Source organism: Phalacrocorax aristotelis, chromosome 2 (genome assembly GCF_949628215.1).
Source record: "Phalacrocorax aristotelis chromosome 2, bGulAri2.1, whole genome shotgun sequence".
Lineage (NCBI taxonomy): Eukaryota > Metazoa > Chordata > Aves > Suliformes > Phalacrocoracidae > Phalacrocorax > Phalacrocorax aristotelis.
Window position 1 is genome coordinate 129,952,408 of NC_134277.1, and position 26,415 is coordinate 129,978,822.

A 26,415-nucleotide genomic window follows, 5' to 3' on the forward strand; every position below is an offset into this window, starting at 1 on the left:
TCATTTCATAGAAATAGTTTCGCAGTGTTTTTGTTTACCAAGCAGTTGGGGAGCAGATATTGGAAATTATCTCAGACTTATGTTTATTACTCTCTTAAACTCTGTAGTGCCTCCTATACGCTTGAAACACAAAGTACAATTTGCTGTCCTAGTGTGTGGCTTGGCTGCAGGGAGGATGCTGCTCCCTGGGGCCATTCCTGGTAAGGGGGTAGTAAAACAAGCTCCAGCAATCTCAAGTAAATTAAGTTCTCAAACTTTCAAGTAGTAAAGTTGTGAGTTGTTAATAAAAACATAGTATTCTGCTGCAAGTACTTGAGTCTATGAAAAAGCTAAGTGACTGTATAGCGGTTCTGCTGTCTCATTCTCTAGCAGCTCAGTAGGATGGTAGCTTGAGCATGATCAAAAAGCAAAACATCTGTCTGTATAAGGCAGCTGCCGAGGGCAGAAGGGGCATTGTATGTCTTGGAGCTGAAGGGATTTGGGTGGTATTGATGGACTGACTATGGTGCTCAACCTATGGGCTTTGTATAAGATATGTTCTTTGCTTTTTAAATGTTTCTTGCCACTGTGCTGAGCAGCCTGCACCACCGCCGGCTGCTTCGGACTTGCCAGTGGCAGGAGCAGTCTCATGGGCACAACCTATTGGTACCAAGCTTTCATGGCAGTAGCTAGGCAAATCAGGGGCAAAAAGTACTTGGAAAGTACTTGGAAATGCAAAGGAAAAGCTGTTTTATGTTCCAGACCTACAGTTTTCCTGCAGTCTCCACAGGGCGCATGTTGTACCTGCTCAACCAGAGAGCATGGCATTTTTCCACACACACCCCCGTTTTTATGCTGCTGACAACGTTATGGGTGAACTTTCACCACTGAAAACCTGGGTAGTTTGTGCATTTCCAGCAGCGATGAGGAAACCCGAGCAGAGGCGCGGGGGCTCCGCGGGCCCTGAGGAGCTGAATCTGACGCTTCAGCCGTGCAAAGTCCTCGCTTTTGGTAAACCACGTGAGGGGAAGCGGGGGGCGGGCAGCGGGCGGGAGCCTGGCACCTGTCCCAGGGGGAGGGGGGGAGGAGGAGGAGGAGGAGGTGGTGCCGGCCCGGCCGCCCCCCGGAGCTACGGCCATGGCGGCGGGGCGGGAGCGGGTCGCTCGCCTCCTGCGGCAACTGCAGCGGGCTGCGTGAGTGCGGGGCGGCTGAGGGGAGCTGCGGCCGCCTCAGCGGGGGGAGCCCCGGCCTCCGACGGGGCCGCCGGTTTCCCTCCCTGTATCGGCAGGTGCCGGCAGCGGGGCGGGGGGCGAGGCCGGGCGGACGCTGCTTTTTAAACACCGTGAGAAGCAGCGGCAGGTCCCTACCTGGGGGGGTCGCCTAATGCCCCCCCTGCCCCGCGCCGCCCGCCCGCCTGACACGCGCACCCCGCGGGCCGGCTGCCCGGCCCACCCGTGTTCTTCCGTCCGTGGGAGCCCAGCCTGCCGCTCCCCTGTGCCCCGGGGGTGTGCCGGGCCGCCTCAGGCAGGCCTCTCCGGGGTAGGGCGGCAGGAATGGGTGCAGACAGGAGACTTTTAGGCAAGGACAGATTCGGTTCCTGCTTTAGTTTTCCCTTTTAATCATGGGTATTTTTGGTTTGTTTTTTTCTTTTTTTTCCTCTTTTAACTAGATGTCGGTGCCCAAGCCATTGCCACACATACTCCCAAGGTAAGACTTAATTTGTGTCTCCAAAATAATTCTGTGGGAGACGATCGCCCTGTAGAGCTGTACCTACCACTGTAACCTGGGCAGAGGGTGCAGGTAACAGGTGGGAAAGAGAACAGTTTAAAGGATAAGGTAAGCAGTCTGTTATTTTGCAGCTGTAAAAACATGGTGGTTATTGTCAGAGAGGTTCACTGTTTCCACATAAGCCACAACTCGGGCATCCTGTACCTCTCTCCTCTTCCTGTGAGGCAAGCTGATCAGAAATCTGCCCTGGCTGCTACTACTGCTGTCATCCCCTGAGCCATCTCAACTTCAGGTCTGGTTTTGAAGGGAAAAATACATGTCCATTACATTAGAAAATAAATGGGAGGCGATATGGATAAAAAGGAGCTATTCACAACGGTCTGGTTTAGCTTGGGAAATGTAATCTCTATAAGCTTTTTATACAGTCAGTCTTGAAAACACAGCTTGCTTGGGCCAGGGTTGTGGAGTAAGAGCAGGAGAGCTGCACTGAGTGACCGAGTCACCCTGGGAGGAATTTCTGTTTGCTTTGACTATAGGGAGGCTATGGGAATAGCTACCTCTATGCTGGTCAGCCTCCAGATCCAATAAAAATTGGTATTTTGGGCCATAATTCCAGCAGTGTGTGTGGCTTGGTTTCACGTGCTTTACTTAAGAAACTTTTTAAAGAATTGCCGTTACCATTTTACATAGGCAAAAGCTATATATGTGTTCAGATATTTGTTTTGCCAAAGACTAGCATACAGCAAGACAGTAGTGCAGCTGAGAAATAGAATTTCATTCTTACGCTTGTCTGCTTGATGACCTACTCAGTCAATTCAAACTAAGCCCTTGCTAAATAGAAGTCTTAGTTAAGAATCCTCGCTGTAAGACAATGGAGTCTGTAATGTAGCAAGATGGTATCAGTTCAGTAAGTGTCTAAATAGTGGAAATTGATTTAATGGTGACTGTGAGCAGAAAAAAAAAATGTTCGTTGTGTTTCTTGGCAGTGTTCAAGGAAATAGTGCCATTTTTGAACACAGGAAAATTTTTCCTGGAAGTTAAGCTTGGCTCAAGAACATAACAGCAGGGCATCTATTATAGTTTCAGAAAGCAGGAGAGTAAATGGCTTGGACATGTTCTTAGCCTGTCAAATTAATGGCTGAGAGTACAGCAGACTCAAACTCCAGGAGAGGTCAAACATGTACAGCCTGGCAAGAGATGGCAATGAAAGAGCTGATAGCAGCTGGCCTGGGTTTGAATAGGAAGTGCATAAAGGATTTTAATACATCTATCTGTTACTGTTGTGGGTCAGCGCTTCAGTGCACCCCAGAGTGTCTGTAAGACTCATTATTGTGGCTTCGTTCATTGGATCTGAATCCAAATCACATATTTTCAATTAATGTAGCAGACAGAAGGCATGACTTCAGCAGGAAGAGCAGAATGCCTCATCTGATCTTTTCTTGGAGAAGAATGGGCTGTTTCAGTTGATGCAGTTTGTTTCACTTTGTGGTAAAATCAGGATATTGAAGAAATAGAGGGTTTTGTGGAAATTCAGGAAGAATGACATGGCAGAGAGAGGATGTGACTGAAATACGATCCTTATAAAGTTGATAGTGACACACCAATTCTTATTAAAACCCTGTTGTTTGTTAGCAATGCATGCAGTTTTTTAATTTTCAAGCAAGCAATTCAGTTTCACCTGCAAGTTCAGGACTAAGCAGAAGTAAAATGAAGTGTAAACACCTGTCAGTATTGCCCTCACACATACAAAAGATGTTCTGTATCGTGGTGCATATGGAGAGTGCCTCATCAGTTTGTCTTAACAGTTGTTCTGAAGGTGATCATGGAGCCTCTACACACTTGTAACACCTCTCAACCTGTATGCAGCAGCCTGTATGCTCTGCAGATACTCAGTTCTACTTACTATCTGCTGTTCTGGACTTCTCAGGCTGCAGACAAATTCTCATGCAAACTTTGTGATAACTTACTCAGTTTTTATAGGAAGGAATTAATTCTTGAAAGAAGGAAGAAACACTCTTGTTTTGCTGAATTCCATGAATCAAATTAAGTACTTGGATCATTTTATCTCACAAACAGCAAGGGATGAAATGGGTAACTGTTACCCAGACAAGCCAAGATGACCTATGCGAGTGTACTAGTGATTTTAAAAGTAAAGGAATCTGTCAACCCTAGTGTTGAGGTACAGATAGAAGTAACTTTTTGTACCCTAATTTTACTGTTTCATTTCCATTCTAGTACCTGAACGGCCTACCCTGGGAAATACAGACTATGCATTTGAGGTAGAGCTAATAATAAAATATGTTTGATTTAAAAGTAGTACTTTGTATACTTCCAAGTATGGTATTTAGCAAATATTTACATTCATAAATATTTATATTTACTTTGAGTGCTTGGGACTGGAGGCCATTTCCCCATTTTTCCAGAAAAAAATATGTTGTTCTTTTTTTTTTTTTTTTTTTTTGTAGATGGCCATTTCAAACATCCGATATGGAGAAGGAGTTACTAAAGAGATTGGCATGGTAAGCACCCGTAGTGTAAGTCCATCACTGGTGATAAGTTATTTTCTAATGGGCAGCTGCTGCTATCAATCCATTTTATAAGGGAAAGCTTATATGTGGTGTGCCTGATTCTCCACTGCTTTGCAGTATGTGTAGTCATATATACCAGTGTAAAAAGGTCAGAAAATACTGTTGGGTAAAGAACAGAAACATGTTACATCAATGTTGCTGTGGTATAAGTTTGTACATGAAACGCAGCTTAGTGGATAATGAGATTGTGGATGATCTGCCAGAGTTATGCAACAATATTTTTCTCTGACAGGGAATTTAATTCAAAAAGTTTTGAATCCTGGTGACTCACCAGGATTTTCTCAAGATCACTTTCATCTATTCTAGTGCTCATTAAAATGAATCAGAGACTTTCCATTAAATTAGGTGGATATTCATTCAGCTCTGAATTTGCACTGTGAAAGTGTAGAATTTTTGTTTCAGTAGTGTGAGATGATTCACCTGAGTGCATTGTTCCAGGTTGCCTTTATCACTGGGTTTTTCCATCTATCATTTTTTCCCCTCTCTTCTTGGCATTTATGGCATTAACAGTTCTCTTTTTTTATTTGTAAATTTGTGAATAGCCCAATAGTAAATGACGTTAGACTGAACTTCTGCCTTTAAACAGCATTAAGATTATTTTAGAACTGCATGTTTTGTATAGCCATTGTGACAATTAATTTAGCAAAGGTTAGGATGTGGTATTATTTTTCTTCTTTTTGCCACCTTATTTTGATTTTTTCATCAATAAATTAATATTCGATATTAAATTTTCAAGATTTTAATGCCTTGCTTTGGTAGGCATTTAGGGGAGACCTAACCTGTGGAAAAGCCCTTTTATGTAACAGGAATTGTGTAGGGAAAAAAAAATTTCGAAAAAACATTTTACATTTTACTGTAGTCATAAGTGGTTCCACATGGTTTTCACTTGTTTAAGATCTTTATCATTGGTCTTCTTCTGTCATAAGACTTCAACTATATAAGTTTGACAGCTTTATACTTTATGCTGTTTTCTGCATCCTATGTGTATATGGTTAATCCTTTTTAGCTGATACTGTTTCAAAAATTTTACATGAACCAAGTATTTTTAGGTTGAGTTTTTAATTATTATTACATGGTTCAGTTGATTTGGATTAGTATTACAATAGTTCATTGTTTGATTTTATACCAGTTGTTTGGGTTTTCATTCCATTGTTATTGTAGGACCTGCAGAATCTTGGTGCTAGGAGAGTTTGTTTGATGACAGATAAAAACCTCTCCCAACTCCCTCCTGTAAATGCGGTATTGAATTCCTTGGCAAAATATGGTATAAATTTTCAGATGTATGATAACGTCCGGGTGGAGCCAACAGACCAAAGGTACTACTTCTGACAGTGCACTTCTCAAAGTAGTCCTTAGGCTCTTACGGCATGCCATACAGCTGTTTAAACGCTGCCTTGTGACCTCTATGCTGGTCTTAATAGTTAGTTTCTCTATGTGCTGTTTTAATCCTGACTAATGGGGGAGCTTTTCTTGTTTTCCAAGTTTCCTGGATGCTATTACATTTGCTAAAAAGGGAGAGTTTGATGCCTATGTTGCTGTTGGAGGTGGATCTGTCATAGACACCTGTAAAGCTGCCAACCTGTATGCATCCAGCCCTACGTCAGACTTCTTGGATTATGTCAATGCTCCTATTGGGAAAGGGAAGCCTGTCACTGTGCCCCTCAAGCCACTTATTGCAGGTAAAGCAGGAGGGAGGTTTGTGGAGAGAGGGCTAGGAGAAGGGGAGCCATTCTCCACCCTGTGTCATATTTCTACTGAAATCAGGTTACCATGACTGTTTCACCTTCCTTCGGGCTTACTTCTGCTCTAGTTGTATTCAGCAGCAATTTTGCTATTTACTTCAGTGGAATTAAAATCACAGTTTCTGTCATTAGTTTGTCTTGTTTAGCTGAGTTTGACTCCTTTTACTGAGAAAAGAGATCGAAGTGGCAGTTTCTGTTTGACCTGTTGGCTCAGGCATACTCAGGATCGGGGATACCTATATTTTTGGTGGCATTACTATTGTGTTTTTATTTATTTATGTTGCAATATTGTATATTACTTATTATTTGTTGTTATCCCCATTCTTCCTTTTAAGTTCCTACGACAGCTGGAACTGGAAGTGAAACCACTGGTGTTGCCATTTTTGACTTCAAAGAACTAAAAGTAAAAACCGGTGAGATTTTTTTTCCCTGTCTGCTATTCAATACAATTGCTTTTCTAATGTCTTCATTATTTCCCTGCCTCAAAAAAAAGGGATACTGCATGTCATTTCAGGTGTCGTTTTGTTTGACTCAACTGCCAAAGGCAAATTTGAAGAGCTTAAAGGTTTCCTCCTTGAATTAAATTTATAGCATATTAACATAATGAAATATCTATGTAATACAGTGGATTATAGTTTGAAGGCAAAACAGGAAACTAAAATCTTTCAAGTTCTTAAATGGCAGAAAACGTTAATTGCAAAGGAAATTTCTACTTACATTCAGGGTCAACCAACTGTTCCTTATTTCCTCTGTATTTTTCTTTCAGCTTTTAAGACTTGTGTTTCTTTGTTGTGTAATTGCAACCAAATGTTCCTTTTCCTGACTTTTGAAACCTCAGGCCTGAGATGCTGTGCAAGTGAGGGGCACTGTCTTCCTTTCGCCTTTTCATCCCTGGCAAATAATGACTGAAGCTAAAATGTCATCTTAAGCTTCATAGCTGTTTTGAGGTTTTCGTTTTAAACGCGTGGATATATGCCACACAGTGTACTGTACTTGGAACCCAAATGGGTGTGCTAAGGAGCTCTGACCATAGCTCAGAGTTTTCTAGTCTATATGTACTCAGTCAGTCTATGTCTGTCTGTCTGTCTGTCTCCCTCAAAGCTACATCTGTGCCCCCTTAAGCAAAACATGAAGGCATGGTTACTGCAGATGCTGAAGAGAGCTATTAGCAATAGCAATTGGTTGTAGACAAAAACCAGTCTTGCCCTGTGATTGTTCACAGAAGATACAAATCTAAGAATAATGGTGCAGATGCCATTCAGTGCAGACATTTTGAAAGCATAGTCTGCTCAGGGAGGGTTACAAACGGAGAGAGAACATTGTCTGGAATAATTCACTTCAGGCAACAGCCTCAAATCATGTAACTCTCTTACAGGGACTTCATAATCAGTAAGACTTAGATTCATAGATACTTCTTACTCTCCCTTCTCGCTCTTTGCTTTTACTGTCATAGTTTCAAATAATTTCCCCTAATTGTTACATTTTGAACCTTAAGCTTGTCCTGTCCTGTTTTGTTGCAACAAATCTTTAATTCATTTTCCTCACTTACATATTCCAGGTATTGCTTCAAGAGCCATTAAGCCAACATTAGGCGTCATTGATCCTTTACACACACTGTCTATGCCTGAGCGAATAGTGGCCAACAGTGGCTTTGATGTGCTTTGGTGAGTTTTCTATGTAGACTGCTACTTGAATTTATTACAATTTTATATTTTTACTATGATTTTAGAAAAAAATACGGTTTAGGAGCAGAAAAGGATGATCATTTTCTCCCTTTCCTGTTCTTGTTAAGGCGGTCTCCGTTATACTTTCCTCTTACTTAATTTCACTACCCTCCTCAGAACATATGAAAACAAATCACTCATTTGCAGAAATGTTTGTTTTCGCAGTGCACTGGAGAAACTGTTCGCTTCCAGGATGGTTGTCTTTAGGGAAGAGAGTCCAGGTGTCCCTCTTTAAGAGATTATGTAGATGATTAATCAGAACTGTGACAGCATTTAGCATGTCTCATAGACACGGCAGGGAATAGAGAAGATGGATTTTCTAATAAAAGCCACGATGCGTCAAGAAAAATGTATGTAGGTTTGAGGGATGCTGGCAGGTCTTAGCCCAATTATGACCATCTTCAGGACCTCTCTCCTGAGCTTTTCACTTAGCACAAAATTTTCTTCATCTTAAACCTACAGCTTTTAACTGCACAAAATGCATGCAAGGTTCTGTTCAGAGGGCTGGAGCTTGCTTTGCTTCTGGGTGCTGTGTATATTAAAGTAATAGATGTGTAATGAAACCGTGATTTCTCAAGCTTGGTGAAGTACCCTGAACTACAGTGCCTGTACTGGAATCGAGGCATTTGTTCATAAATGAAAATGGTGGTGTCTGTAGGTTTGGGCATCTAAATGTAGCAAGGTGTGCAGTGCCCCTTCTTTGTGTAGTCAGATTCACAAGCGTCCAGGAAATAAGACTGTTGGCAGTGCCATTTAGCGTAAATATCGTACTCCGAATTTTTCAAGGTCAATACTTCTAAAAGAAAGGTACATATGCTTTCAATGCTTCCAGTGCTTACAGCTCCTGTCCTACAGAAAGGAAGCGCACCCATTGCAGATGCACAGGGCTCTTCAGTGAAAAGCATTATACCCCAAGGTGCCAGTTCATCGAACCTAACTTTAAGCATGGTGTGAGCTGACAGATCATGACTGTGTTTAGATTGCCTTTTGCGTGTCTGTTGGAGAGCGAAACGCTCTGGAGGTCCCCGCCCAGCATTCTCCCAATTGTTCCTGAGATTGTATGTCTATTTTTGGCAACTGTGAAACACCAGAAGTAAATAAGGAGAACCTGCATTCAAAGGGCAGCAGGGCAGTAAAATGGAGTGCTCCCACTTAAGTAATTAATTTTTTAATCTTTTAGCCATGCTCTAGAATCATATACCGCTCTTCCTTACAACATGCGCAGTCCCTGCCCTTTGAACCCAATCGACCGACCAGCTTACCAGGGCAGCAACCCCATCAGTGACGTCTGGGCTCTTCATGCACTGCGCATTGTGGCTAAATATTTGAAAAGGTAATACATTTAACAGCCGCCCCCCTTGCAGTACGTTGAGTCTTCAGTGCCCAAAAAGGAGTGCTTAGAACAACATGAATTTTAGGCTAAAATAAGGCAAACAACTACATTAAACCTTCATTTTCTACCCTGGATTTCTTTTAAAGAAAGCAAAAAGTTTTTCAAATAAAATTGAAAGTAAAGTTAGGGTTACTAGGTTGTCTTGAGGACGTAGCTTTTTAATGCCTCTGTGAACCTATTTCAAGCTGCTCAGTTAATATGGAAGCAGCATTCACATTTTTTCAAGAATCCCCTTTCTATGATGGTGTAAGGGGAATGTATAACAAACTGAACACAATACTGCTGGTGTAACTTCTGTGACCTTCAGTGTAAATGAAGATACTTAAACATCCATCAACAAGGTAACTGCATGTACTTACAAATGTGCAAAATTACGCATTTACTGAAAACTAGTTCATACTTAGAAGACTTTTGATTTAGATGAAGTTTTGACTTAACTGGGAGTTGGTTTTGATCCCTACCAATAAAGTTTTAGCCTGTATACAGTTTTGTATACTGTGTGTACATCTACTAAAGATCAATGTGGGGTTTTTTGTAAAAGACTTTTTACAGTACCTAGCTAGTCAACATAGTTGTCTGTTGTTCCTGAGGAATCTATTCATGAGACTTCTTCCCCATGTTGTCAAACTGCAACAAGCAGTCTGATGTGTAGGAAGGCAAGGAACCCTGTCCTCTTCCCATGGGGGGTTCAGACCACCACGTAATGAGATAGTGAGAAAGCTGGAGTCATCTTCGGACCATACATAGGATTGCCAAAGCTCCTAAGTAGAATTGTTGAAATCACCACTGAGGTGAATATGGCTAAATTCACTATATTTACTCAGTTTTTAGACAAGTGAAAGGAAACTTCCCTTCACTGAACCAGTTTGATCTACTTACTGATCCAGAAGCAGGATTGTTCTCTTACTGGAGTGTAAACTGATCATATTTCTAGAATTTTTATCTCAGCTTATCTTAGAGGTTTCTGTCCATAAAGAAGGCCTCTCTCCCTTCTCCATCCTGAATTACCAATCCATTTGTGAATTCACTGGTACTGTTGTCTCCATGGTGTACAGAGCCATCAGAAACCCTGAAGACCATGAAGCAAGAGCCAACATGCACCTCGCAAGTGCTTTTGCAGGTATTGGCTTTGGCAATGCTGGTGTTCATCTCTGGTGAGTACAGAAAAATGCTAACCTCTAGTTTGTTTCAGATTGTCAAAGTCATCGCCGCCTTTGTTGCTAAATATATAAGAAGTCATTGTAGCATGGCCTGTGATGCAGGGGGAGCCGTGCGCTGTGAGAAATTGATGGGCTCTTGGCATTTATGTGTATGAGGATTGAGTATTCTGGCCAATCGTGACAATTACGAAACGTGGCCTTCTTTACCTTTTTTGATAATAAAAACCATAGTTAGAAAAAAAATACTCAATATCATTTAAATTCTTTAATTTCATAATGGCTGTTCTGTAGTGAGACAACGATGAGGTAATCTTGGGCCATTCCTGAACTGGCAAGTTTGTCTGTGGGGTAGGTAGTCAGCTGGCTGAAATGACCTGTAATTAATATTGCAAGGCAATGCAGTTTCATAGGGGTGGAAATCTCAGAGAAGCAAAGCCTAAGCCTGGATTTTGTGGAGAAGTTATTAGCAGTCATTCTCTTCAGAGACCTTCCTTTCATTCCTTCCATTTGAGCAAATCTACTCTTTAATTATACTTTAAAATTAATGTTTGTTTTTCTCAGGCAATGTGATCAGGTAGAGATGCAGATTATGCTATTTTGGTGTATCTGTATTACTGTAGTAACCGAACATCTTTCAGTCCAGTCAATGGAGTAATACAACTTCACACTCACAAAGTAAGGAGCTACTGGTTTTTACAGCTAGGTCCCTAAGGTACAGAGGTGTGAGGGTTGTCTGTACCTAATATCCATACCATATCTGTACCTAAATACCTTTAAATGCCTGTACCTAAGAGACTTGCATGCAGAGACTGACCGTGCAAGGGACTGAACACACCTTTTCCAAATACCAGGAGAGCTGTCCTAACCACTTTCTGTCTGCTATCTTTTCCAGCCATGGAATGTCTTACCCTATTTCTGGTTTGGTGAAAGCTTATAAACCAAAGGATTATAATGTGGATCACTCTTTAGTGGTAAAACTTGGTTTGTCTTTGTTTTCATATTATACATTTCAGTTCTCTGTTATCTCACGTTAATGAACATTAAAGCACATAGAAGTTGAAAGTACATGTCCTGTTGATGTGATTTTATTATCTTTTTTTTTCTTTTTTCTTTTTTCTTTTTTTTTTTGTTCCCCCAGCCTCATGGCCTTTCTGTGGTGCTGACATCCCCAGCAGTGTTTGCTTTCACGGCACAGATATGTCCAGAGCGGCACTTGGAAGCTGCAGAGATACTAGGTAGGAATCTCTGTGGATATAACTTACTCATACAAATGGAATTCTTTCCAAAAGGTCTTTTGGGGAGGGGAAAAAAAAAGTGTGCAAGCAATTGTGGTTTGTTGTTGCAGGGGGGTTAAGGTTAAAAAACAAGATTCTGGAGCCTAAGTTACACATAATGCAAACTTAGGTAGAATAATGCTAAATTTTGATATTGGATGATGGAGTTAGAGAAGCAAGCTAGAGAAATCTGCTTCTTGCCTAGAAAACTGGATAGCTGAAGTTGACTGTAGATCTGTTATGAATCACAAGACAGCAGCTGTGATTGGCATGTCTCTAGGTGCTTTATGGAGAGTAGCTACTTTAGACTAGATACCATAAAACAAACCAGTACTCGGGTACATCTGTTACCTAAAAGGAAGCATTTTGCCTATCAAATTTCCTGCTGTGGCAATTAATTAGGGCAGAGTGATATTCTGAATCACTCCTGCTCTTTTTCCATGCCACACACAGGTTTTGGCCTTTCTAATGTAGGCTGAAGCTTGTTTGTAGGTGTTGGAATTTCTCAGGGGTGGATGTCAAGGGAAAGCATGGAGTAGCTATTCTGTGGACACATCTGTGATGGCTCAGAAGTGGGTTAATGAACATAGTGGCCTTTTCTGCTTCTTAGCAGAATAAAAGTAAATGCTGCAAGCTGACAGCTCATTCAAAGACTATCTTTTCATACAGTGCCTTGTTATCTGTGTAACCCATCACTGGAAAGTGTCCTAGAGAAAGGATATCTCTTCATTGCACCCCCAGCATGACTGTGTGTAATAAACTAGCTTTCAGTGATGTAATCTTGGAGCTGTTAGTGGTCTAGCTGTGACAGCATGGCTCTGTGGTGGGCTAATTTATTTATATCTAAGGTCAGATTTTTTGCCTCCACTAGGCTGTTGTAGCTAAACTGCTGCTAATACCCATGCTTGCTAATGAGCAATCCCAGTCACATGTGCAGCAGTGTAGAAAGTAGAGAGAAAGCTGATGGGGCAGGCAATTCTCCTGGTATTTGGAAAATTTGTGTTCAGTCCCTTGTATGGTCAGCCTTCTGTATGCAAGTCACATCAATCCACTCATGTGTATGAATTCCTTGTATAAGTAATCTGAAAGCATTGTGGGTTTCAAGGAAGAGTGGGACTTTTACATAGACAATGAAAATATCCCACTATTGTAAAGATGATGTAAAACAACATGGTCGGAAAAAATGGGGAAAAATTCCATTTATTTTATAAATGTTGGCTATAAGGTTTGTTCAGCCTTCCTCCGAAGTATGCAGTCCTGCCTATGGTCAACACCAGAACACAAACCTACTTGGAATAATATACTAAGCTACAAAATGTCTGTGTTCCTACAGCAATGATGTACAACTCAAAGTAGACTAAGAAAATATTTCTGGATAACTAGCCAGCACAGCATATCAGTGGCTCCCCGATTTTAAAACAAGTGGTTAAAAAGCAAGTTCCTCTGGGTTTTGTGGTATCAGCGGGTGCCATAAATTCTGTCTCTAAAAGCTCTGTGTTGTGGTTTAATCCCAGCTGACAACTGAGCACCACACAGCTGCTTGCTCACTCCCCGCCCCAGTGGGACAGGGGAGAGAATCAGAAGAGTAAAAGTGAAAAAAACTCATGGGTTGAAATAAGAACAGTTTAATAACTGGAAAAAAAAATTAATGATAAAAGAATACACAAAGCAACTGATGCACAATGCAGTTGCTCACCACCCACCAAACGATGCCCAGCCCGTCCCCAAGCAGCAATCACCGCCCCCCGGCCAACTCCCCGCAGCTTATATACTGAGTGTGACGTCATATGGTATGGAATATCCCTTTGGCCAGTTTGGGTCAACTGTCCTGGCTGTGCTTCCTTCCACCTTCTTGTGCACCTCCTCGCTGGCAGAGCATGGGAAGCTGAAAAGTCCTTGACTTATTATAAACACTACTTAGCAACAACTAAAACGTCAGTGTGTTATCACACTATTCTCATGCTAAATCCAAACCACAACACTATACCAGCTACTAGGAAAATAATTAGCTCTATCCCAGCTGAAAACAGGACACACTGTTAATTTTCTCAATAGAAATTTAAACTATATTATTGTCTGCCCTGCTGTAAAGGGACTGTGCCGAAAACGTGTCATGTGGAATTGAATTTGTTAATTCCCACCTAGGGTGTTTACTTCTGATTCCAGTCCAGAGACCAACTGACCACAGTAGGTGATTCAAATCTGTCATGTTGCCAAATGCAATGACTAAGAAGGTATTTTATGACATGGAGCAGATTACTAAATAGTTATGTTGTGTGTATGTACAGCTGTGAATTAGGGTATAGCCAGAAAAGCTTAATACCGCCCTGGGTGGGTTCTTAAACAGTTGAAATAGGTATGCGTGTGGCCAGAAATTTTCTAAGTACAATCAATGACTGATGTATCCTTTAGGTTGGGCAAAAAGTACTGGAACTACAGCAATATTGTAAAAGTGCTGTTCATATTTTCTGTCCTTTTTTTCCCCTCTTCCCTTTCTCTTTTACTTTACAATCTGAGGATACTGGATTTACGTCCCAGTTACTCCTCTGCAGTAAAACCCAGGATAAACTCAGGCTGCGTGGCATAATCCTAATAGCATAAGACTTCATACAAGACTCTGTCATACCTTATTTATCAATGTCTCCCAGACATTCTCTACCACAGTACTGCCAGTCTTACTACCTAAATATCTGAGCTCCTCAAATGAGCTTGTTGGTCTCCTGTTCACTTAAAGCACCCCCCCTTTGAATATTACAACTGCCTGAACTGCGTGAGGAACAAAGAAAATATTTTTCCTGTAGCTATGTTGTGCTCTTACTCATCTCCCAGTATGGCAATTGGTCCTAACATAGTTCTGGTGTAACATCATTGAGGTTACACAGAGAACAAATTTAGCTCAGCTTACTTTGAAAAGAAATCACATGGAGGAACCTGTGTCTTCTGTCTGGATGTGTTTTTGTTATTACTTTTAAATAAGTCCTGACAGTTCATTGCAGGAGAGGAAGCAAGCTATTCCATAAGAAATACTGATAATATTTCATTTTATATTGATGCTTTCATTACTGTTCAGTAGATGTTTCAAAGATACCAGTTCCTTCTCTTCAGTTCTGCATTATCCTACACAAGCCAGTGGATATTCAAATAGCATTAAGTTTAGGATTTCCTTAACCCCTTGAACACTGCCCTGCCATTGTCTTTCTCAGCCTACATGCTCTAGTCCTCTCTTCGAATGTGTAATTGAACAGAATAGTCAGTGGTTTCCATGTCCTCTAGATGTCAGCAAACTCAAGGCCTTAAAATAAAGTTAGCGTTTGGCACACTGTCCATAAAAATAAATACCATTGACGCTCATGCGTTAAGCTTCTTTCCTCCCAGAAGTCAGACCAAAAAGTGCTCCCTGTAAGCACAGAGGGAAAGGAAGTTAACCTCATGTGGCAGTTAGTCTTTCTGGCAGCAGTTACCTGCTTCTCCTGATCTTGTTTTATTTCACAGAATCACAGAAGTTTAGAAACTATTCCAACTGTAAAATGAAGACTGATTCCTCTTTTTACTTCATGTTGCTTTTACGGCAGTGACTGTTATGTATGGATATGAATTCAGCTGATGATATGATTAAATTAAGTCCAGAACAGGCTTCCTCCTCTCTCTCCACCCTACAGTCAAGGCATTATGTCTTATTTTAGGAGCTGACATCTGCACTGCCAGAATCAAAGATGCGGGGTTTATTTTGGCAGACACGCTCCGGAAATTCCTGTTTGATCTGAATGTTGATGATGGCTTAGCTGCAATTGGTTATTCTAAAGCAGACATCCCTGCATTAGTCAAAGGCACTCTGCCTCAGGTAAGACAGAAAGCAAAACAGTTTTTCTTGACAAATTAAAAGAGCAGATTTTTGAAAAAACAGAAGTGTTTCTTTGCAAGCAAATGTTATTTTTAGTCCTACATGAGAATTAAAATAGAGAAAATTATGGATAGCCCACTGTATTTTGTTTCTCTACACAGTTTACGTCTGTCTTAGTGAGAATGGAGTGCATGCTGCAGTCTGTTCCTCGCATGGATTCAGAAAGAATGGCTAGGTTGTGTGGTTTTTTTAAATGTCACATTTTTAAAAAAGAGGATGTTTTTCATAGACTTTTGATCTTTGTAGAAGATAACTGCTTTGTCATAACTCTCCCTGTTAATTATGTATGCAGGATGGGTTATAGGTAAAGCCTTAATACCAAGTGCTATCTGGTAAGAATGATCGAGCTCACTTTGCATTAAACTTTTCCATATTGAGAAGTTGCACTTTTCTTCCCAGATGGCTTTTTTGTTCCATTGACCCCCTTCAGAACATGAAATAAGGTCCCCTGGGATGGTATAGATTAAACTTGTAATAGCCTTTATTGTTTCAGTGCTCACAAAGACACTGCAAAAAGCAACACACCACTCCACAAGTAAAATCCAGTGTCTTCCTTGTAAAAAGATGGTTTGATTCATATGCTATGGACTGTTCTGTCCACTTAGGATTTATTTTCACCAAGTAGCAAAGGAAATAAACGCTATGGAGAAAATGAAAATTTTATAGGCTGAAAGGTTATTCAGTTTTTCAGCACTACCTCTTACCATGTCTGGTTCTTCTCGTTCATAAATCTCAGAGCAACTTAACATCGGAGGGTAAATATTAATATTCCTATTTTATACCTGAGAAAATGACACGAAGGTGCAACTATTTACAGTCACGCACAACAGAGCAGTGGCAAAGCCAGGAAGAACACTAAGGTCTTTGAGCACCCATCAAATAGGTTATGCATGTAAATCATTATGGGGCATTTTGGAGGTTTGTTTTAATAAATACATTCCTTTAAAATAATTGGGTTTGGGTCATCACAGCACAACTGCTCGTTTAAGGTGTGTTTTGCATAGCTGGGGGAGGGAGAAGGTTCTTCACCAAAAGATGTTGAAGAGGTTTTTTGTTTGTTTGTTAGCTCAAATTTACTTTTAATTAATTTACTGTCATCTGACAGCATTGATGATTAATTGTATTGTGTGAAATGAGATGACCTAATAGTTTCTCAAACCTCATTTTTGTGTATGAGATGTAGCATGATGAAAATGTATTAGTGTTCCTTAATAGTCCGTTATTACCCACAGAGGTAGTCCATACAGTTTAACCTTTGGTATATTTTTTCTTTTCATCTTGCAGTAGGTTTTCTTTGGAATACAGCACTGACCCATTCACGTCAGCAAGGCAGTGTGGTGCAGTGGTGGTAGCACTAATAAGTGTGCGGGGTGTATTCCACGCTGTGAAGTGCAGGCTGCAGGAAAACAAAACCGAATCACCGAATCTACTCTAACTGTCTAGATCTGGGGTGGGAACTCTGCTCAGACAAACACTTATACCTGAAGTTAAAACAGAATTTTGTTTTCCTGTCTGAGTCTGTTGAAATTGATCCTATTTATAGACAGCAGTGGGTCTAGCAAAGAAGATGCTGTCCCAAGGTCTAAGGTGGCCAGCCCTGTGATGGTGTTTGAGGGGAGATGGGGAGGACTGAAAATGAGAGGCTGTAAAAGGGTTGTCCTCTAGCCCACCCACCCCCTGCAGACATCCCAGAAGCAGCTACAGTGTGGGCTGAACCACTGATGAGCCAGGAGTTGCTCATTTTTTGGCACTAGACCAGAATGCACTGAGTCAGACAGGGTGAGCTGGGGCCTTGCTGTCTGGGCACCAGGAAATATCAGCAGGCTTGTGCAGAGAGAGTGCTGGTGCCTCTGTGTTGAGGCATGCAGGAGGAGCATCCATTTGTAGCCTTCTGTCTATACAGGTGGGATGTGATACAGTCTGTCAGGGTGGTTGTCTCATGTCACCCCATGTGACTTTACAGATAACTCTGTCCATCTCGGTGCACAGGGCTGCAAAACTGTAATCTGGCCCAGAATGTCCTAATACAAGCCCAATGACTTTACCAAGTACTTGAGCACTGAGTTGTTAAAATTTGCATATTGTGAATCTGAAAAACAACATACCTTTGCCTTAGTGCTGTTTGAATTTTCCATTTGGTTTCAAAGCTGTGTAGAAGAACCTTAGCCTTTTCTTCGGCTGCATCGGCGTGCATGGTGGCACGGGTCAGGGGTGGGGAAAGAGCTATTGTTTGATAGCTACTGCTGCACCAGCAAAGCTCCTTGTGGAGGTAAAGTTATGCACACAAAGCTGCGCTTTTCAGACTCGTCACAAGAGATGCTAACTGTGCTGAGTGTGATTATGAACTGTGAATATCTCACAGCTGATTTCATCACCATGGTATTTCACGTGTTAAGTGCAGTGGCCTCTCTTGCTGTGTAACCACATCCAGCCTGTCCGCAGATTGCAGCCCCATGGGTTGAGAGGGAAGCAGAGCAGCTGCAACGGCGGTGTGTGCTCCACTCAGGAGGGTGTCTCAGCTGAGCCTGTCCCCGAGGAGGGGACTGGAGGAGCCCCTTCCCCGGCATCTCACTTGGTGCATGAGGCAAGGCCCCTAGCAAATGATATCCACTGTCTCACATGTGAAGAAGGGGGGAAGAAAATTTAGAACTTTTACCGGGACAGCCTCTCCCATGAGGGAGATGTCGAAACAGGTTGTAGCAGAAGAAACTCTTATCTTGCCAAAATACCACATTTATCTAAAGATAAAAGTTCCTAGTGTAGTCCTGGCCTCTGGTCTTTGCAGATGTTTGTAACTCTCCCCAGCCTTTCAATCAATGTTAAAATCATTTATTGTTGAAAGCGTAAAAGCACTAATCATAACCAGTATGAGTACATTAATGTTAGGCCCTTTCAGCTGAGTGTTTCTGCAGTGACTGAATAGCTGCACTAATACAGTGCCTCATCCTCAGTAGCGTGGGGCTTTTCTGAATTGCCATCCCTGCCTTTGTGGTTATTTTGTCAAGCAGAGCAGTGAAGCATACACCCGAGTTTCATTTCAGTCAGCGGGACTTCAGCACATGAAAATTCTGTTGAATCACCATCCAAATGAAGACTAGCCACAGCTATTTTGTATTCTGATTCCAAAGTGTCAGGCCATTTATTAAGCAGTTTCACTACCGTCTCTTTTTTGGAGTCTGAGTTGCAAGCACTGTTTACTCTCCCCACCTATAGCAGTTCCTGGGCTTTGAGAGAAGTTGTAATTAGAAAATCTTGGTCCCTAAAAATTGACCTCCTAGTTCCAATGCTGGCAAACAAATTTTAAAATGGACTGTATTCCCAGGATACTACCCACCACTGTACTGACATCTGTGATTGACAAGACCTGTGTTTGAAGTACTTGACTTTATAACTGAACTGCATTTTAATCTTGCTTCTGTGTATTTAATTATAGAAAATTTAATATATTCTTGAAAGTACTGTACAGTTGATGATGCTTCAACTATAATTACTTGATTACTTATTTGCAAAACCTTGTTATTCTCTGTGAAGGACATTAGTACAAAGGCACATAGTTCAGCTACTGTGTGATTAATTTTATTGGCAACCTTCTGCAATCCAGTTTTTCTTTAATCTTGTAGGAGAGAGTGACTAAACTATCACCGCGTCCCCAAACAGAAGACGACTTGTCTGCCCTCTTTGAGGCTTCCATGAAGCTTTATTAGCTTAAACATTGTGTTCTGAAAAGTGTGCCCTATTCTAACACAAAGGTAATTTCTTACAGATATGGGGCTGAATTTGTTTAGAGAATGGGAGAACTTGTGTGTCTTTCACTTCTGTTCCATTGTACGCTGCCAAAAGGTCAAGTAATTCATCTTTAACTAAATAGTGCTCTGAAGTGAAGGCTTGACTGTGGGTTTTTATCGTGTTCAGTAGTCAGTAGTATTAACTTGCATTAAAGTTGGAACAGACTTCTCGCTTTACTGAAGGCTTTCCTGTGCTTTAGAGGTGGTCAAAGGTGGAAAAATGTTTCGAGGGATATTCCAAAACATTTTACAAATTATGTTTTTTGTTAATATTGTCTGTGATTTTGTTTTAAAAAGTCATGCTATTTAAGAAATAATTGGGGGCATTTTTAAATAGGAAAGGGGAGTTACCTTGCAGAAGATGTCAGCTTTCTGTATTCTGTTCCACTTTATCATCTCTTTACTGTCTGGCTTTGCTAAGATGACTGTTGAACTGGGGTACTTTTTGTTGTTTGGTTAAGAAAAAAAAACCTATGCACTTCACACGTATTTGGAAAAGGCTTCCTGAAAGTTCTATTTGGGTTAAAATCTTGACATGTATTGTCAGGTATTTATCTTTCCTTTTAAGATCTATACAAAGTGTTCATAGGAGGAGCAAAACCAGACTAAAGCATGATCAGAGGCTCAACAGGAACCACATAATGGCAATACCTCATCCATCATGGTCATTTTGTCTGTGTGGAGGCAACAGCTCCCTTTTCCTGCTGCATTCTGTGGAAATAAGCTATCAGCACTGTCTTGCTTCTCTGTGAAGCAATTGCTGCTGCTGAGCTCCTGCGGGTGCTGTCACTCAGAGCGCAGCCACCAGCTTAAGGAAGTGGCTGTGTGCTGTGGTTCAATATTAAAAAGTGCTGGTGTAGCATATGGCTGCACAGTGCCCCGCTGGGAGCACTGCTTAAACATGGGAATGAGTGTGCACGTTCAGAGCAGTTAACCAGCTGATTGACTGTCAACTGAGAAAGGGAAGTGGGAAAGGGAGAAATGAAACTAAAATTTTAATACTATTTTTGTTTTTTTAAAAAGCACACATGGTTGTGTGTACAGTTCATTGAAATCAGATTCTGCTTCATGTTGAACCCTTTCAGCATCTGATTCATGCAGCTACCACAGCACAGGGCAAACATGAGAACCACCTCATAACTTCTGGTGTGCTTATTTCTTTTTGCTGGGGAGGGAGCATTTTTCAGTCACCCTGTTGAAGTAAAAGGCCCTATACTTACACCTTTGCGTGTATGTCTTTGATAAAACTAGTGCTATCCTAGAATCTGAGGACAGATGTGTACTGGATATTGACATTGGATCTGTTTTAATGCTCAGTTAAACTAGGTGGATGGACACTGGTTGAAGACTGGAGATTTTCTTTTTAACCACAGAATGGGTTTAGTGGCCATAGGGACTGTAAAGCTGGGACACGCTTTTGATTTCCATGCCCTTCTGAATCCTATCCTCTGCTGAAATTGCCCACAAGAACCTCTGTCATGAAGGCTAACGTTGTAATAGCATGGGGTGAGGGATTCACTTTATTGTATTGTGCAAAGCTGCCATGTTTGGAAAAAAAAATACCCCACGTTTTTGTCAAACCCTTTTGTATATAATCTTTTGGCCTGTTTAATCTTTCCACTCCTATCGTTCTCCAGGCTGTGGTAGCAGTACACAGTCCTGAAGAGAGAATGTTTTTTCCAAGAGCTTAATTCATGGCAGCCATGCTGTGTTTGGGGAGAATATACTTTCTGGGGAACAGAACAGCACATGGGTTTCATCACTGCAGCAGAGCACTTTGATGGGCTAGTTAGGAATGTAGGGTATTTCCTTCCAGCATGCTTTTTGTTTGCCATTTGTGCCAGTACGGCAATTATTAGCAGGCTGCATTTTCAACTGACAGAGCCTTGCACTTAACTTCCTATCCCAGGTAACCCAGAGATCTTGCTAGTTTTTAAATTAAGCCTCACAACCCCCTCTGATATAGTAGGTTTTATCCATATTTTATAGATGAGACAAAGGGTTTGATATAATACCTAACCCAACGTAAGCAGATGGTGCTATAAGGGCCATTTTTGTTTCCCACACCCCTTTGGTCCCACACCAGGGTTTTTGGCTTAAACTGGTTGTGAAATCCCATTTATGGACATCAGCTACACAAGTGTTCTCCCACCACCAGTTTTTAGTCACTAGCGAAAATTTTCTGAGGGAAAATCAAGGGAGCTCAAGTCACCCCACAGTGCTGTCTTTCAAATAGTGATGGTGTGACAGGGAGTCATGCCCTGGCTCCGGGGCAGTGGTAGTTTTGTTCAAAACTGACGAGTCACCAGGGTTTTTCATGTATTATCTTTCTTAATTATTCTGTACTGAGAAAACCTGGTTGGTCAAATATATCTGTGTCTTTGAGCATGCCTATTTTGTGCACATGAGCCTGCCATTTGTGTGGGAAGCTGAGGTGAACTTGTGATTGTGAGTGCCCAGCAGTGGTTGGGCATGTGTGTGAAATGTGGGCAGCTTGTTCTTGTGGCTCCTGGTACTGCTCTGTTACTCAAACCCTCTGTGACATATCTGTTACTGCCCTTAGATGATACTGGAATGCAAATAACCAACAATACTACACTTGCTATAAACAAAGGCTTATTTGAAAGTGTTTGAGAGCAGTGTTTAACTCTGTCATGTTAACTTCAAATTTATAAAGTAACTATGAACCAAAACCACTGAGACAAAGTAGACTTTCACTAGCTTCCCAGAGCATAACGACTCTTCTGCAATGTCATTTGCGTGGTGAGCTCGGTGCTGTGCAGGCACAATCATTGTATGGTGGGTGACAATCGAGAGCAAAGTTAGAGGTGTTCCAGAAATAAAGTACCTGAACTGCTGCATGGTATTTCTGTGAACATTTCAAATGCTTTCTGCACACCTTGCTCTGCGTAATCAGCACAGAGTTGTAAGTATTATTACATATTTCATGACAACACTACCAATCCTTGTATGTCATACTTGTTAGCAGTAGGGCTTGATCGAGTCTCTCCCTCTTCCTGGTAGAGTCAGAGACTTACTTTCTGTCTTAATCAGCTATAACTATATAAAAGGATTTGTCAGTCTTTATACAAAAAAGAAGAAATGCTTAGTGTATCTAGACCATGTTTTCTTGAATAGGTTTTAAGGAAGCATAAATGGCAGTTATTCAGTCATGATAGAATCATAGAATCATTAAGATTGGAGAAGACATATAAGATCATCAAATCCAACCATCAACCCAACACCACCATGCCTCCTAAACCATGCCCTGAAGTGCCATGTCTACACATTTTTTGAACACCTCCTGGGATGGCAACTCTACCACCATCCTGGGCAGCCTGTTCCAATGCCTGACCACTCTTTCAGTGAAAAATTTTTTCCTAATATCCAGTCTAAACCTCTGCTGGCACAACTTGAGGCCATTTCCTCTTGTCCTATCACTAGTAACTCAGGAGAAGAGACCAACACCCACCTCACTACAAGCTCCTTTCAGGTAGTTGTAGAGAGTGAGGTGGTCTGCCCTCAGCCTCTTCTTCTCCAGGCTAAACAATCCCCGTTACCTCAGCCACTCCTCGTAAGACTTGTGCTTTAGACCCTTCACCAGCTTTGTAGCCCTTCTCTGTCCTTCCTGTACTGAGGGGCCCAAAACTGAACACAGCATTCGAGGTGTGGCCTCACCAGTGCCGAGTACAGGGGCACGATCACTTCCCTACTGCTGGCCACACTATTCCTGATACAAGCCAGAATACTATTGGCCTTCTTGGCCACCTGGGCACATGAAGAACAGAACGCTGAAGAGGAATGGTTTGAGAGGCCCTAGGGACTCCTAGTAGAGTAGGAGTTACCACATTTGGGATTCTTGCTGTGGACGTTGACCTGCGACTTCTCTCCCCTAGTCCTGTATTCTCCAGGTTTTGTGCAGGCAAACACAAATTGAACCCTTGCCCGTCTGGTTACTCGCTCAGTCTAGCTACAGTGATAAGGTTAGATTTGGGGAGCAAGTACAAACAAGTGCTTGTGTAGCGCTGGTGAAAATAGTTAAAGAATAGGTATAGTTTTACCTGGGCCACATAATGGAGAGCCCACTCTTCTTTCAAGGTACTCGGAACTCTCAGGGTTGCTGCTTGGCATCAGTAGAAGTGGGAGCAGCAGGTAAAGTAGTTTGTCTGGCCCCTCTTTTCCCTTGCCTCTTCCCATTCCACTGTTGATTTTCCCAGCACTTAAGGCAAAAAGAAAATGAAGCAAAAAATATGTAACCAGCATGCCTAAATCTGCAAAAACTCTTACTGTCATCCTGTGTGAATAAACATGGAAGAAATCACAGGTAGGTTGGTGTGCATGCTCATTCCTCATCGCATCGAGTTCGCTTTAAGGCAATGTGCCAAGGCTGTCATGTTGGCTTTCCATCCCTGAGACCTGAAAAGTAGATGAGAAAGAGCGATGGTTAAGAGACACACAGGAAAGCTATGTCTAGGCACTTTCCATAACGCCCAAGTAAATCTGCTTAAGCATCACAGTGCTCCAGGATGTGTGCAGTATGCCATGGGTTCAACAGCTCCAACCGAATAAATCTGTCACTGCATTAAGTCTGTCTGTGGAGAAGGGACAAGGGAAGCCTGATGCAGGGCAGCATCAGTTTTTCATCAGACCATCTCTGAGTGCTTCCTAAATAAAAGGAAACATAATTTAAATTCAAACAGCAGCTAATGAATACAGAAGGCAATGTGAGCATTTCCCTGATCTCTCCAGGAGCTGTAGCTCACGCAGCTTGTCTGCCACAGTGTTGGCCCTGGGCAGCAAGAAGAGGGTCTTCCACACCTACCTGCCCCTACTAATCCAGCCTGGAAGCCTGTTTCCATGTTTGACTCATCACCAGGCCTCCTGCAGAAGAAGAGGTTCCTCTCTGAGCAATGGTGTGGCGGGACTGTTGGTGACTGAATTTGCAGAGGTCTCAGCTCAATTTGTACATGCGGATTTTTTTCCACAGGCAGTTCCCTTTGTACTGACTGCAGTGTACATATGCGAAATCACGCAGGCTCTCTTTGTTACAAAATGTTGAGTGCATCCTCTTCACGTGTAGTTGATCATGAGAGTAAGCACAGCTTCTACTCTTGCTGTGAATTTCTCGGTGAAACTGAGACAAAAAAAACCAAACTCAAACCTGGGCCATCATTAGGAAGGCTGCAGTTCCCTTAGATGCAACGTTTCTGAATGCAGTCTTATATTTTGCCAGTTCTAGGCTCCCATTAAATAACCCACTGAAATGCCATTCATTTTCTTTTTTTCCCATTGTACTGAAACAGCTTCCACGAATGAGTTGGTAGGAAACGTTGTACAGCCAAATAATAACGGTAAGAGGAAGAACCATTTGACACAGCTCAATGGAATGTTAATCAGGGGCTTAAGTTAACTACTTTCCTAGTAATAGGAGAGGGGATGAAAAAAATACTTTCAGTCTTAAGTTTCTTTTGAAAAATTACATGTACTCGCTTTTCAGAGAACTCTAAATGCAACAAATTGCAGCAGATATTTTCCTTATTTCTCTGAACGTGGGAATTAAAGGGAGGAAAGTTAATGCACATCCGTGAGGTGGCACAGTTAAGTGAAAGCAGGGGAAATGTGACCCATATCCTTTGGAGAGCCATGTTAATTCACGTCGCACTGTAGAGTCACAGAGCTTGGTTCTGCAGCCATGTACGCTGGCACCACATATGCCACCAAAGTCAACTGAGCAGCAAGAGAATGATGGCTGTGCCCACACTGTTGTCTGAGCGCCGGTAAATGTTTAATCTAATCTAATACTACTGTATCATTAAATATATATATACTAGCACAAACACTGGTTTATTGATGTGGAACTTCTCTCTGTTCCCTGACTTGCAGTGACTTTGACCTACTTTAACAATGTACTTGTGCTTTTCCTGGGGTATGCTGGTTGGATGTTTGACCATACAGCCTTAAATTAGCAACTTGACATTGAAATGCTGATTTACACCTGCAGTCAAATGGATAACACATGTTAAAGACTGATTGTCAGCAGCTCCAATATGTTATCGCTTCATTCTGTGGCATTGTCACTTGCCTTTATGGGATTTAAGGACGCCATTGTGTGGCATTGTTGGTACGGTGGCATTGTTGGTACAGCTATGGACACAGCTGTGGGGGGCTGACACTGTGTGTGGACTCTGTCATCTATCTAAAAGCTGACCTCACTTTTGAAAAATCACTGTGAAAGTTTGGATGTTTAAGTATTGCTGTATAGTCTAAGACAGCATTGCAAATAAAAATGCTTTTTGCTGGCATAAAAAACAGTTAACACTGAATAACTTGCTCTTCTGACCTTTTCACCTTAAGGAAGATTAATGGTCATTTAGATCAGAACTTCCCCCCTGATCAGGGGTCTGAAAGCTTTGGGGATTCAGACAGACAAAGGAGGGCTTTTCACCTCTAGGTCACCAGCACAGACCTGTGGTGTCTCTCTAGTGGCCATTAGATAGTTGCTCACTAGTCTATGCGCAAGAGTTGGTGGTCGTAATCCATTTTCCAATGGACAGGTCCCTGCCTTGTGAAAGCTGTCGCTGTGTGCTTATTTGAGCAGTGAGAAATGGGAATTAATGTGAACAGAGCCTGAATTGCATTTGCCTTGCACTGCTAAAACCTCAGAGCCTCTATAACACTTGTTTTGGTGGATCAGTCCTTCTCCAGGGTCATGTTTCCAAGCCAGGAAGGTTTGAAGCCATGTGAGTGCTGTGCTGTGAGCGGTGGCACTTCGGTGTTCCCTCCTGGAGGGCTGCAGCCTCTGCTCCACTTCTGGTGCACACAGGTCCTGTTCGGACACACTCACAGTGGTGCCACGCACATTTCTGGCAGTTAGGACATCCTAGGAGAGCACGTCCCACAGCCTTCATGTAGCCACTCCCAGGTTCGGCTCTTGGTGTGGTTAAACTGATGTACTTCATAACCACTGTATTTGTGTTTTAAATTGAAGTCCTAAAACTAGGACTATTCAGTTGGTAAAACTGAGCACAGAGTTGGGGGCAGCTTTTGATAGTAAAGTAACCGTTTGTGACTTCTCATGTCAGAAACGATAACGTCACCAACTGTAAATCACAGTTCAGGGCCCTACCCAACAGAGCCAAGC

At 41.9% G+C, this 26,415-nt stretch overlaps 1 protein-coding gene across 4 annotated transcripts; it reads left to right on the forward strand.

Moving 5' to 3' along the window:
• The first annotated feature begins 1,057 nt into the window (after positions 1–1,057).
• ADHFE1 (alcohol dehydrogenase iron containing 1) lies at positions 1,058–25,602 on the forward strand. Of its 4 annotated transcripts, none has more exons than XM_075085148.1 (15): positions 1,058–1,172; positions 1,649–1,686; positions 3,943–3,986; positions 4,173–4,226; positions 5,457–5,611; positions 5,778–5,974; positions 6,373–6,450; positions 7,596–7,701; positions 8,942–9,094; positions 10,210–10,308; positions 11,207–11,285; positions 11,453–11,549; positions 15,272–15,429; positions 19,110–19,238; positions 25,158–25,602. In XM_075085148.1, the coding sequence occupies exons 1-14, from the start codon at positions 1,117–1,119 to the stop codon at positions 19,191–19,193; spliced, it is 1,398 nt and encodes a 465-aa protein (XP_074941249.1). In that variant the 5' UTR covers positions 1,058–1,116; the 3' UTR covers positions 19,194–19,238; positions 25,158–25,602. The 4 variants fall into 4 exon arrangements, with proteins under 4 accessions (XP_074941249.1, XP_074941246.1, XP_074941248.1 ...); XM_075085145.1 differs by lacking the exon at positions 25,158–25,602 and adding an exon at positions 19,843–24,428; XM_075085147.1 differs by lacking the exon at positions 25,158–25,602 and adding an exon at positions 24,024–24,428.
• The last annotated feature ends 813 nt before the right edge of the window (positions 25,603–26,415 follow it).